This window comes from Megalobrama amblycephala, linkage group LG18 (assembly GCF_018812025.1).
Source record: "Megalobrama amblycephala isolate DHTTF-2021 linkage group LG18, ASM1881202v1, whole genome shotgun sequence".
NCBI lineage: Eukaryota > Metazoa > Chordata > Actinopteri > Cypriniformes > Xenocyprididae > Megalobrama > Megalobrama amblycephala.
In genome coordinates this window covers 24172705-24186606 of record NC_063061.1, presented here as the reverse complement: position 1 = coordinate 24186606, position 13902 = coordinate 24172705, and the positions used below count along the sequence as shown (strand labels likewise).

Genomic DNA, 13902 nt, shown 5'->3' with positions numbered 1-13902 from the left:
CATTTGTGTACAAAATGAAAGAGACTGTATTCCACTGCACTTTTGCACTAATAACCAATGGCAAGAAAAACAGAATGAACTTACACGTACACATGTTTAGAATATTGTGCTAAAAGCAATGAGTAACCATAGTTTCTGTAATGCCCAATCATTCATCAACATTAACAAAGTAGCAGAATGTCAGAAAATATGAATGAACATACTGACCCTTTTAAAAATGGAAAAGGTTTACAGAAAGTTCACGAGAGTTCTTGAGATCTAACTGGGTAAAGTTGGACAGGTGTTGTCTAGCCAAAAGTAGATCAAGTTATCCACTTAGTTACTAGGCTTTAGTGACAGATTTTTGTAAACTGACATACATCTCTTGGTTCCAAACAAATTAAATGCATTTATAAAGAATGGACAAATGTTAAGTACTTACCATATAAGTATTTATAATTCTATTTTCTATTACTACAATTATATTTGCAGAAAAATAAGTTATTTTGCATTCCTAGCAGTAGCCTATATTCACAAGATTTTATGTGGTTTAAATGAATGTGTCAGATGATTTTAAGAATTAATTTGACTTAAGAATTGATTTGAATTAACTTGGATGTAATTAAAATCTAATTAAAATTTGGGGGCACATTTCCTTTTTCAATTCCTAAAAAAATATTTTTCTCCAGTGATAAGAGAACAAACTTGAAGAGTTTCATAGTGATATGTATTCAGTAAGATCTATCAGAAGATGATAGGCTTATTCTTTTCAGTTTCAAATGTTAATTGAAATGTTAATTTCAGGTATGTGTATCTGCTGAGCAGTAACACAGTTAATATACAGGTACATAGTCAATGCAACAACTTTAAAAAGACTCAAAGAAAAAAGTTTTGCCTAAGTGCTGTATGAGCTAATCCAGAACATTATAACATGCTGGGTCAGCTGAGGTCTTGCCAGTTTATCTACAATAGCTTAATACCCTCTGATAACTGTTTATGTTATGGCTGTCGGCCGTTAAGTATTCTCATGCCAGCTGGTGTCTTGGAGACAGAACAGATTGTCTGTACTGAGCCAAGTCTCAGCTGGAGAAAGTCAGGGTTAATGACATAAGGGGCTTTTAAAGCCTGTCAATGTGGGTAAACTAGATGTAGACATGTCCAGACTCCAGACTGGAAATATGACAGATTTTTCTGAACTTGTACTACCAAATAATCCTTAAAATTAAAAATAAGATTAAATGAAATCTAAATGTTTACATTTCAACAACACAGCTCCCTCTTTTGTTTATAACATGCAGCATCATGCAGCAGTTACATTGAAACATTTAATAAAAAATAAAACATTTAAAATTTAAATGAAAAAAAAAAAAAAACGCTTAAATTTAGGTCTGTTTGTCACAAATCATCAAGCAGTCATAGACTATATTCTGTTATATAATTCTCTCCGAAGACTTTAGTTCTTGCAGTTATTAAAAAAAAATTAAAAAAATGAATTTTGTTAATTCCAGCCAAAGAGAACCAATTTGATGCCAAACCCTTGTACATTTTCTAAAGACTATTTCTGGAAACTATCTACTTGACATAACTGATGTCACAAAAGTTCACTGAAGTGCAGACACGTACACATTTTTAAAACATAGTGACAAAAGCAATGAGTAACCATAGTCACTGTAATGCCCAAGTTACAATTCATGAACATTAACAAAGTGGCAGAACGTCAGCAAATATAAATGACCATACTGACCTGTTTTTAAAAGATAATTAACTTGGGCTCATGCTTTGTTTGCTGTGGGAAAACAATGTTTTGAAAGGTCATAATGAGTCTTGTTTAGCAATAAAAAAGGAACAAAGAGAACAAAGCACGCAAACACTTAATATACTTTGCCATTAGTATAACGTGATATAAGCTGTTGAGGCAAAAAAAAAAAAAAAAGAAGAAGAAGAAGAAAAAAAAAGGTCCATTGCCTTTTGCCAATAGAGTGGTACAGGGATGATTGATTTCAGAACCTGGAAGACTAATTTGCCGATTTTTCCTTCGAGATTTTCTTATGGGGTTTTTCAATTTATGAGTAAACTGCACACATTTCCAAATATAAACAGAACTGCTTCAAAATTTGAGGTTTCGGTATGGGTGTGTGTAATTTACCTTGAACAACAAAACTTCAAAATATCGTCAAGTTATGTTTACCACAGTCTTTATTTTACTTATAAATTGAAAAAAAAAACCCTTATAAACACCATAAAAATCTTGAGGGAACCAGGTGAATTAGTCTTCCGGGTTTTGACATCATCCCTACATCACTCTATGGGTGTCTCTCAAACGGAACGCTGCATCCTAACACTGACAAGGGGTGTCGGTGTCGACCATAGACTGTAATAAAAAAATTATGGACAACGCACCTTCACTCTCTTCCATTGTAGATAAGTGAAGCCGCCAATGTCCAAATATGGCACTGTCATTTTGGAACCCGAGTCTGCGCAGTAGTAAGCGGTATAAAGGCCCCGCCCACACTCCCGCAGAATCAGTTAGTACAGTTTACTGCAAAAAAACTCATTATGTTGGTGTGAAATAAACAGTTATGGAAATGTAGATATTAAAGGTGCCCTAGAATTGAAAATTGAATTTACCTTGGCATAGTTAAATAATTAGAGTTCTGTACATGGAAATGACATACAGTGAGTCTCAAACACCATTGTTTCCTTCTTCTTGTGTAAATTTGATTTGTGCAAAAGACCTCTGAAGAACAGGCGAATCTCAACATAACACCGACTGTGACGCAACAGTCGGGATCATTAATATGTACGCCCCCAACTTTTGCATATGCCAGCCCATGTTCAAGGCATTAGACAAGGGCAGGCGGTATTAACGTCTGGAGCTGCACAGCCAAAACAACAGACTTTATGCAGGTAAGCAAGCAAGGACAATAGTGAAAAATGGCAGATGGAGCAATAATAACTGTTCATGATCAATGATATCATGATATTTTTAGTGATATTTGTAAATTGTCTTTCTAAATGTTTCATTAGCATGTTGCTAATGTAGCCTACTGTTAAATGTGGTTAAAGTTACCATCGTTTCTCACCGTATTCACGGAGATCAGAGCCATGTCATTATTTTCATTATTAAACACTTGCAGTCTGTATATCTGTCAGGGCATCCAAGATGTACACTAGAAAAAAAAGGTTCTTTGGGGTTCTATATAGAACCCTAGGGTTCTTTAACCAACTTCATAGAACCGTTTCTGCCAAAAAGGTTCTATATAAGGAGAAAGAACCAAAGGGTTCTTTGGGCTAAATGTGCTTTATATACATTATTAGTGCTTTATTTAAATTATTACACTATTGAACATTATATTTGTGTTTTTACTTCAGTTTTACTTAGGCACACCTTTCATTCTGAAGAAAACAAACTTATATACATTTTCAAGTTTAATAGGTTTATTAGAAAATAATAATTGCCGCATTATCCTGTAATGAAAACAAAATCTAATTGTTTCTGGATCTAGGCGCTAGGGGCAGAATTCTGCCATCTGCTGGTTAAAGAAAATCCTGTAGGAATGACTAAAAGTCAATTCTTATAACTCAACCCTCCAAACAGATGCATTAAATGATCTTCGACATAAACAGCAAATAACTTGCATGTGTATGCGCTGATCAGTTCTGAACTGTCTGCAAGCGCAGTGTCAGATTTCAGCTACGCGCGTCGTGCGCGAGTAATTAGAATGCGCGTGAACGCAGCATTTTAAACTTCAACCGTTACGGACGTCCGTTTGAGCTCAGCGCTCGAGAGGACGACGATTAAATTGGTAAGTGAGACAATAATATCTCTTACGTTATTTTAATGACATTTGCCTAAATGCCTGATATTTTTACACACCTTACATGTTTTTTTTTTTTTTTTCTTTTTTTTTCAAGAATCAAAAAGAAGAAATGTGGTTTACGGTGCTGTCCGGGCCTGCGCTATTCTCCGCCAGGAGGTTTGTCATTTCTTACATGAATTCCAAAAATCTCTGTTAAAAAACGGTTGTGGACTGTTCAATAAAGGTGGCGAGAGTTCATGTTATATCCTAATACACTTTTCTTTGTACTGTTGATTGTATTAGAAAACACATAAGAAAACGATGTTTCAGGAGCAGTCAAATCACGTGATCACTGTACACCCAGACTGTTATAAAGATGAATTCAAGAGAAACCCCGAAGAACAAAGAGAGGAGGTGATGAAGATGCTTCTTCTGTGGATATAGCTGTGAGTATTTGGTGTTTGCAGTTATAGTACACTTTTTTTCTGAATTAATTGAAGGCCTAATTTATGCTAAACACTGTATTTGGTTCTTTAAGATGCATTAGGAAGATGAAGAAAAGACCTTCAACTGCAAACCAATGACACAAAAAAGTACATTATTTTTACTCACAGTACCAACTTTGGGAAACCTGTAAATCTGCTAATCTGAAGTGGCTTATATTTGTTTTCTATTTTCCATGTTTAATGCAATAATTAATAATAATAAATAAATATTTCTGTTTGCACTCTCACTGCAGAAATTGACTCTGGAGTGCAGCATTACTTCAGTAAGATGAAAATAACACACCTGTATGATTCAAGTAAGTTTTAAGACGTAATTGTAAGAGATTCCTTTCTGTTTTCTGTTGTACTGTACTCTCCATAAGTCTAATAAATGTTTTTCTGACCTGCATCTCCATTTTAGGATGTCAGGCCCCCTGAACGCAAAGAGAGTCAGCATCAAAATGGACGTGCCCCTAATTGAAAACACAGAGATGTCAAAAGTATCTGTTGGCTGTATACTTTTTGTTCAATATGGAGCATCCAAATGCCAGTTTCTTTCATTCAGCACTATTTAGCCCTTCTCAGTACTGAATTTGCCGCCATGGGTCATTTGTTTTTATTGTTTAAATGCTTATCTGAATATTAAATTATCATTTAACGCTCATGAATTTAAAAAAAAATTCTACTAGTTCATTTTTTTAGAAACATTTATTTATGTTAACTCTTCTAACTATTGCTCTATGAATTGCAGTGTTTTATATTGCTTGTGTCATTGTAAATGCTAATAAAAATGTCTTAAATGATTACATATTATTTTGTTGTGTTATGCCTATAGGTATTTAAGTTTTTCTAGTGATAAAGTAACTATATATAAATTATATAATTCATAAAATTTAATTAAAATAAATTAAAAACTAAATCAATAAAATGAACCCATAAAAGGTTCCTTTTTTCCTGGCAATATCGCTTAGTGAGGTCTGATCGCGCTCTGACAATGGCAGTGATGTCTCACACTCATTGAAGTATAAGCGCGAGACATCACTGCAGTTGTCAGAGCACGATCAGACCTCACTAAGCGAGTGCTGAACGCAGTTGAACATAGTGGTGTATTAGAGGTAAAAAATTATATAAATACTGTTCGGTTTCTCGCACAAACCAATTGTTTCGTGTCTTAGGACATCAATGTGCCGTCATGAGCCGCAGGGTTTAATTTGGATTTGTCTGTGCATATTTTTCGACTCTTATAGATTGTGTTACCATTGACAAGCTTTATACCGCTGACAGACTGCAACGGTTGTAGTTAAAAATCATCATTTGTGTTCTACTGAAGAAACAAAGTCACCTACATCTTGGATGCCCTGGGGGTAAGCAGATAAACATCAAATTTTCATTTTTGGGATAACTATCCCTTTAAAGTAATTTGACTGTTTCTCGTGTCCCATTAGATTACACAGAGAGGGCGGGGTTTATGACCTATACTGCACCCAGCCACCTGGGGGCAACTGAAATGTTTTGGCTTCACTTTTTTCAGGTACTTGTGCGGCACACTTGGTGTTAATGCTTGACAGAGGGTGTGTCTGAAGCTTGGTGCTGACGTGACCGTCATGACAACAGCCAATTACATTACTTTCCAGTGTTGCATGCAAGGCTGCATCAGAGATGGTCTTATTATTGGGAGATACGACACGACAGTCTGTGGCTCTACCATTGGAGAAAGCATAACGGCTAACTTGGATCAAGTGTGCCTATAACCAATCACATTTCAGCCTTACGTCATTGAATTTCGTTTGTGCGACAGTCAGTTACTGTTTGCGGATACCAGAAATAAGTGAAGTGCCATAAACTGAATCATATCTGTCGAATTGCTACAACAGAAACTAACCTAACCCTACCCTGACAGACAGCTTTTGTGACCAATTATAAAGACCTTTCTCCTCGCCCCTATCTAACGTCACGGCCATTACTCCAATTCATACTTGGCAAATGTTGTACTACATTAGCAATGTTGCACTTGGCAAATGTTGCACTACAAAATTATAACGTTTAAGAATGATAAGATAGCACATATACTTATCATATGTGTTATTTGCTGCATTGCCACTACTAAAAATGACCATTTTCAAACAGGTTTCCACAAACACACCACCCATCTTCCCATGCATGGTCAGACAAAGAGATAGCCACACCCCAATCTCACATAATTGGCTGAACTGTTGCCAGGCAGATGCAGAGCAATGTTTTGACAGCAACACAGAGCCAGACACAAATGGTATTACATTTTTAGAGGGAAGCAACCTACAAATGGCTTATTAATATTAAAATAGGCTAAGACAATTAAGATAAAGCATTTTAACAATCTAAAAATTCTTCACATTTAAAGTATACATTTTAATGCATTTAAATACTAGAGTCCTGAATAAAACAAGACATTTATGGATAATGATCAGATATGTTATATAGATGTAAACATAAAATCAAATTCCAGTGCAATTGTATAACAAAGAAAAAATGTCTTATTTTTCCTCATGTGGCTCTCAGTGCACTACTCAGATGCTTTCAGCCATGTATACATTCAGTAATACTAAGAAGTAACTGTGGGTGGCACTGTTTCTATGGTGATCAGGCCACAGCCCACAGCCCCCCTTCTTTCTCTTCCTCTCTCTCCATCTGTCTATTATTGGTTGCTGAGGGTTAAGCAAGCGAAACAACATCTTTACCCACAATCCTTTGCTCCATTCAGTCAAGCTACTGTGCACCGGGAAATTCAGCAGTGAAGGCATGGCAAATGTATTCTCCATTCTACTCATCCACTCCTATGATAAGGGTGAGTCCATGATTCTGTCCCAAAATATTTAGTCTTTATATGGTGGTGGGCTTCCTCTTATACAAAGCCTTCATGTATTAGTGTGATATCACAAGAATATTTAAAAGGAAATGAAGATAAAGCAATATCCCTCTTGCCTTTTGGCACATTCATGTAATGAAAATTATTTCATGATAACATTTTAAGATTTTTAGACACTTTAGAAATGATAATATGGTTAATGATCTGTTTCCACACATTATTTAAACTTAAAATGCCCTGCTACTATTAAGGCATATCTTACATAAGATTTCAGTGTGCCAAGAACCATATTTGAAGGTATGTCTCTGTCATTCACTCATAACATATTTACTCATAAAGTATATGACTCATAACTGACTCATTTTGAATAAAGTGGACCGAGATCTCTGTCTGTACACCCTGCAAGACTTTATAAAGACTGTGTGACAGAAATTTAGAAAAGAGGACAGAAAGGACATTATTCTTAACTACAGAGTCTGTATTCGACCAGATGACAGAGGCTTACAGTTCGTAGAATAAACTGACAGAATGCCTGAACAGGTCCTTTGTTATTTATTGATACAACAATCTCTCTCTCTCACTTTCAGCTGCCTCCTGTTAGGGATCTAGAGACAATAATAATGTAAATGAAACACACACACACACACACACATGTGCATGTGTACATACACACAAAAGAAGTATAGAACAAATCATGCTATACCATACCATACCATACCATACCATAAAGAAATTTGTACATCCACAAATATAAACTATTATTTGACTTAAATATTATATCATATATAAAAAAATATTTAACCATTGTCAGGTTTCAATGAATCCCATGTGATCTGAGGTTCCATCATGTGGGAGCAGAAAATTTATGATAAACAAAAAACAGAATTAAAAAGGATCATGCAGAAATGTGCATGCAAATCAAATTTCACACGATTTCTCACTGTATAATGCCATAGATCCTGTAAGTATGAACAACAGCATCTTTGAGTAAGCGTAACATTTTTAGACACCGCATGCCATTAAACATCTCTGCATTGCCTGAAACAAAGAGCCATTTCTAAAACTAGTTCTCTAAACCAGTCTGTAACTCATTTAACTAGTTCAGATGAAACTGTGATTCTGTTATTGTCTTTATCTTTCGTAGAAAGATCTGATGTGTGAAATGTTTTTGCACAGTTTAATAAGAACCAGTAAAAGATTGACTCCTCGTGTCCTGCTATTGCTATTTAAATTACATTTTATTAATATTAAAATGAGCTAAGACAAAAGAAAGCATTTTAACAATCTAAAAAAAAAAAAAAAAATCACACTTTACATTTAAATCTAGTATATGTACTTTAATGTATAAATCATACGACATGCTATCTAGCAAATATAAATTTCAAAGCAAACATGGCTCGTATTGCACTATACTCAGTCCAATCTATAAATCATTTAACTAGTTCAAATGAAACTTTGATTGCATTATTTTCATTATTTTTCATGGAACAATCTGATGTGTGAAATGTTTTTGCTCCATCTAAAAAGAACCAGTAAAAGATTGACTCCTTGTGCCCTCTTGCCAAGATGCTCTGCTGTTGCTCAATACATAACATTACAAACTAGCATATGTTTAACCCAGGAGGGACACAACACTTCCGCCTTCTGTTCCTACAGCCTATGAAAATCACTGACATTGGAAAGAGGGACTGCCTCAAGGGTTTTGCATACTGAAGCATGGATTTGCACTCTTGCTTTTCATTTAGCCGGTGGGAGGTGGGGTAAAGAGGTTAGTGCATAAATTGCATAAGTTTTGTTCATTTTATAGCTTGATTTCTATTCTTTAAGAGACCACTTATTTAGGTGAGTGTTGTATTTAATAGTTGCTCACTTAGATTGCAATTAAAATCAGACACCTTGACCACATCAAGGACAATTGCAGAGGAAAACAAAATAGCTTACAGATGTAAATGCCAGTTCAAACATAATAAAGTTTATGAGACGCCATCATGGAAAGAGGTCTTATCTAAGTGGAAATTTTATGACCCTCCAATAAAAAGGAAATTATGAGATAAATAGCACGCATGCATAGTTCACTTTGATTCCAGACCAATGTCTTTCATTGTCAAGAAGGACAGGCACATCCAAACTTAGATGCCTGCCGCATTGACATGAAGAGGATTTAATTGGACAAGGAGTCAAAAAGAAATATTTGGCCAGATTTTTCTTTAAACTAATTAGTAATTGGACATTTTTACTCAAGAATTTCTTTGAATAGCCCCATTCCTCCTCTAAGTGCACTGAATGTTGTACCACATACATCTGACCTTGACATTTGTGGAGTGAGGGTTGTCACTTTTATCAATGATTATTAAAGGTAAGGGATTTTATCATCATTGCCACAATAAAACAGTTGTATTAGTATAATAAATACAAAGTCCTAATAATAATGCTGGCTGAGATGTAGATGAGCGGTAAGATCAAGCTTATGTTTCCTAGTTTCGCTCTAGACTGTAGATCAAGCAGCTGTGGAGACTGTGAAGAAGCATGTGAGAATCATTTCTAACGATTGGCAAACGCTGTCCCTAGCATGTTAAACCATCTCAAGCACTGACTGGTGAAAACCTCTGATAATTGTGTTAACTTGTGTGACTAATTATTGACTGCCAAAAAAAGAAAATGGAGGGAAGTGTATTCCATTCAGACAGCGATTAATCAGTTACCCCTATTTAACAGACATCCAGTTTGAACTTTAAAGGGGATCACTTACTGATCAAAGGTCTTTGTCTCTTTTTCAGGAGCTGTGTTAAAAGCCTCATCAGTGCATGGGTCCCTTATCACTGGAAGTCATGGAGGAACTAAACTCTGTGACTGTGAGCCCACTAAAGCGCAGAGTACGACAGAGGAGAAGGATTCGTGAGATTATCAAGACCAAGTTGCAGAAAAACCTCTCCTGCTCAGGACCTAAAGTGAAGAGGACTCTAACAGGCTTCTTCCCTGTAGTTAAATGGCTTCCAAAGTACAAGGTAAAGGAATATATATGGGGAGATCTGATGTCAGGGCTCATAATTGGCATAATACTGATCCCTCAAGCCATTGCGTACTGCCTGCTGGCCGGCTTGGATCCTATATATGGCTTGTACACGTCGTTTTTTGCAAATATCATATACTTTTTCATGGGGACGTCAAGACATGTTTCTGTGGGCATCTTCAGTCTCATGAGTCTGATGGTTGGACAAGTTGTCGACCGAGAGGTCTACCTTGCAGGCTTTGATTTGAATGAAGACGGTACGAAAAATGCATTTGGGTTAAATGGCACTGAGGAAACCAACACCACTGTTGTCAACTTGAAGATCATGGCACTGAATATGGAATGTGGAAAAGAATGCTACGCCATTAGCGTTGCCACAGCTTTAACATTTCTCGCTGGAGTCTACCAGGTACGTACAAATTCTGCCAAGTTCAAAGAAATTTACTACATTTACCCACAAATAATATCAACTTAGATAAATTAAAAATATACTCATTATATAAGAGGTGTATTCAAGTTATTGTACATATGAACTGCATTTTAATGTATTTATAAATGATTTTTTTTGTCAAATGTATATACTATGACGTCACTTTGTAGGCCAGTTCGCAGTTTGTCACGCTGGTTCCCTCAACCCAATAGGATTTTGGATTATCACAAAAAAAAAAAGTTCTACGATCAACAAAAGTTAATTACACGTTTTGTCCATCAAGATAATTTTCACAGATGAATACAACTTTTATGAATTTTGAAGAATAAAGTCGCCAGAAACAAAATACTAATGGTAGGCTATAAATGAACTACACCACGGTCGCACGATTTCAACGTCACCACCACTAAGCATCCAACAACTCTTTCAGTCTTCATCTAAAGAGATTTTCCCTGAAAGTTTGAATTAGAATAGTTTGTAAGAACGCAGTTATAAGCATAACTAGACCGGGAAAGCGGACTGAGCTTACCTGTTCGGCGTGATGACGTTTAATGTCGCCGACAGCCTCTGTAGTCCAATTTAGCCATTTTTTAGCAACCGTCGTTTTCAAGACATGTAACAGCTTAAAAAAAAAAATCACAGGTAGGTTAATACCGATGTATTTTATGTTTGTATTTTTAGTGAAAGTATCTTGAGCTTTTGTTAACCATGGACCTTATTGCAGCCATTTAACCAAAAACCCATTGACTTTGGGACGATGGAACCAGAAGTGCTAAAATGCTAACTCGCTACCATCAAAGACATCTTTTTAAAATCTTTACATAAAGCAACTGAACTTGAGCCATTCCTTGAAATAACCCGCAGAAGAAAATTGCACCTCCTTAATAGACACAACTGGAGTGAGTACCTTCAAAAAGGTTTTAAAAGACTATAAAAAAGTTGGCATCAATATAATTCTAGCTTGCTGCATCACAACAGTAATAGATTCTTAGAGCTTTTGTTAACCATGGGCCTTATTGCAGCCATTTAACCAAAACCCATTCAAAAAACCCATTGAGTTTGGGACGATGGAACCGGAAGTGCAAAAACGCTAACTCGCTTCCAGATTTTGGCCTACAAAAATGCGTCATAGTTCCACCACTCTATTCATGTCATTGACCTGAAGGTGTATTTTATCTTCTCTTCAGGTGATGATGGCTGTTCTCAGGCTGGGGTTTGTCTCCGTTTATCTCTCTGCTCCTATGCTCGATGGTTTTGCCACTGGGGCATCTTGCACTATCCTCACCGTCCAGGCAAAGTACCTCCTTGGCCTTAAGATCCCTCGACACCAAGGCTACGGCACAGTGGTGGTCACTTGGATCAACATCTTCAAGAACATCCACAAAACCAACTTCTGTGACTTAATAACAAGTGCCATTTGCATTATAGTGCTGGTTGCAGGAAAGGAGATCCAGGATCGCTACAAAGACCGGTTGAAGATACCACTTCCCACAGAACTGGTGGTAGTGGCAGTTGCTACGATAGTTTCCCATTTTGCTGATCTAAATGGACAGTTTAGCTCCAGTATCTCAGGTGCCATTCCAACTGGTTTCATTCCTCCAAAGGTACCCAGCGTTGAACTGATGCCCCGGGTAGCATATGATGCCATTCCATTAGCTGTCATCAGTTTTGCATTTACCGTTTCTCTATCTGAGATGTTTGCTAAAAAGAACGGCTACACGGTTAGACCCAACCAGGAAATGATAGCAATTGGGTTCTGCAATATAATTCCTTCATTTTTCCATTCTTTCACTACAAGTGCTGCCCTTGCGAAAACTATGGTGAAGGACTCAACAGGTTGCCAGACTCAGGTCTCCAGCGTAGTGAGTGCCTTAGTGGTTCTTCTAGTCCTCCTCTTCTTTGCACCATTTTTCTATGCCCTGCAGAAATGTGTCCTTGCCTGCATTATCATCATCAGTCTGCGGGGCGCCCTGCGCAAATTTCTAGACGTCCCTAAGCAATGGCGTGAGAGCAAGATTGAGGCAATTGTCTGGTTCGTGACCATGAGCTCAACTGCTTTAATTAGCGTGGAGCTTGGATTGCTGATCGGCGTGGTCTTCTCTATGATCTGTGTGGTGGTCCAGACTCAGAATCCCAAGGCTTCATTACTGGGACAAATTGAACAAACCAATGACTATGAGGACATGGAAGAATATGATAATCTTTCGCCTGTTCCTAAAGTGAAGATCTTTCGTTTTCAGGCACCTCTTTTCTACGCCAACAAAGACTTCTTTTTAAAATCTTTATATAAAGCAACTGATCTTGAGCCATTCCTTGAAATTACCCGCAGACGAAAATTGGAGAAAAAAGCTAGAGAAAAGGCAGCGAAGAAAACTGATAGCGTAGATCAAACAAATGGAGATGTAAGTGTAAGCTTGATTTCCAAAGACTTTGATTTTCATACTATCATCTTGGATTGCTCCTGCATCTCCATAATAGACACAACTGGAGTAAGTACCTTCAAAACGGTTTTAAAAGACTATAAAGAAGTCGGCATCAATGTAATTCTAGCTTGCTGCAACACAACAGTAATAGATTCTTTAAGGAGAGGCTCTTTCTTTGGGGCTGGTGACAAAGACATGGAAATACTGTCATTTCATACCATCCATAGTGCTGTTCGTTTTGCTACTGGTACGACACAACCGGTTAATGACTCATCTGTGTAATTTGTCCACAAATGGGCCTTAAGAGCTGAAAAACATGTTTCTATTAAAACACAAGAAACATGACATTTAACTCCTGGAAAATTATCTCATGTTGAACATGTTTATGAAATCATCATTTGATGGCACAAAAAATTCCACTGAATATGAATATTCTGAATACTTTGGTACTGTACAAACTCAGGGGTTATGATTATACATACTGCATAAGTCTCATATTAATTTACCAGAAATGACAAGAAAATCAAACAATTTGCAAAGTAACTGACATATTTCTAATGACAAACTAATCCCTCAGAAATTAATGTAATATTTAATGCCATTTTTAATGTGAAATATGTAATATCCTGTGTGACTTGTGCAAAACTTGCCATTAACTGCCAGAAAGAAGAAAAAAAAGAGGACCATGAGAAGGCAATACAGATTTGTGATTTTAAGTGACCTATTACAGGTCTGCTACTGTCTTTTTTAAATGTGAACATGTTTTTATGGTGTTCTTGGTCAATAAATGTGAATGATGAATTTGACCTGGAGATGTGATTATATTTTAAACCAGTGTCAATAACTATTATTTGGACTTCACCATTTTGCTGCCTGAAGGTTCATGTTTTTAGCTTCATGTGCACATGAATATTGTAAAGCAGTTCAAAC

General features: G+C 36.5%; 1 protein-coding gene and 1 long non-coding RNA gene across 4 annotated transcripts; both read left to right on the top strand.

Annotated features, from left to right (window-relative positions):
- The first annotated feature begins 3279 nt into the window (after nucleotides 1–3279).
- LOC125252596 lies at nucleotides 3280–4934 on the top strand. The gene is made up of 6 exons (XR_007181249.1): nucleotides 3280–3785; nucleotides 3895–3956; nucleotides 4083–4225; nucleotides 4318–4372; nucleotides 4519–4581; nucleotides 4686–4934. It is a non-coding gene; the product is annotated as an uncharacterized LOC125252596 (long non-coding RNA).
- Nucleotides 4935–6523: 1589 nt separating this feature from the next.
- slc26a1 (solute carrier family 26 member 1) lies at nucleotides 6524–13778 on the top strand. 3 transcript variants are annotated; one of them, XM_048166017.1, is made up of 5 exons: nucleotides 6524–7088; nucleotides 7697–7731; nucleotides 8766–8877; nucleotides 9887–10528; nucleotides 11737–13778. In XM_048166017.1, exons 4-5 carry the CDS (start codon nucleotides 9914–9916, stop codon nucleotides 13252–13254), a joined length of 2133 nt encoding a protein of 710 aa, XP_048021974.1. In that variant the 5' UTR covers nucleotides 6524–7088; nucleotides 7697–7731; nucleotides 8766–8877; nucleotides 9887–9913; the 3' UTR covers nucleotides 13255–13778. The 3 variants fall into 3 exon arrangements, with proteins under 3 accessions (XP_048021974.1, XP_048021975.1, XP_048021973.1); XM_048166018.1 differs by lacking the exon at nucleotides 8766–8877; XM_048166016.1 differs by lacking the exons at nucleotides 7697–7731; nucleotides 8766–8877.
- Nucleotides 13779–13902: the final 124 nt, after the last annotated feature.

Excerpts from the sequence above, each read along its gene's own strand:
- slc26a1 (XM_048166016.1), top strand. The coding sequence starts at position 9,914 with ATGGGTCCCTTATCACTGGAAGTCATGGAGGAACTAAACTCTGTGACT. Across the intron at positions 10,529-11,736 it reads TTCTCGCTGGAGTCTACCAG|GTGATGATGGCTGTTCTCAG; the intron begins GTACGTACAAAT and ends TCTTCTCTTCAG.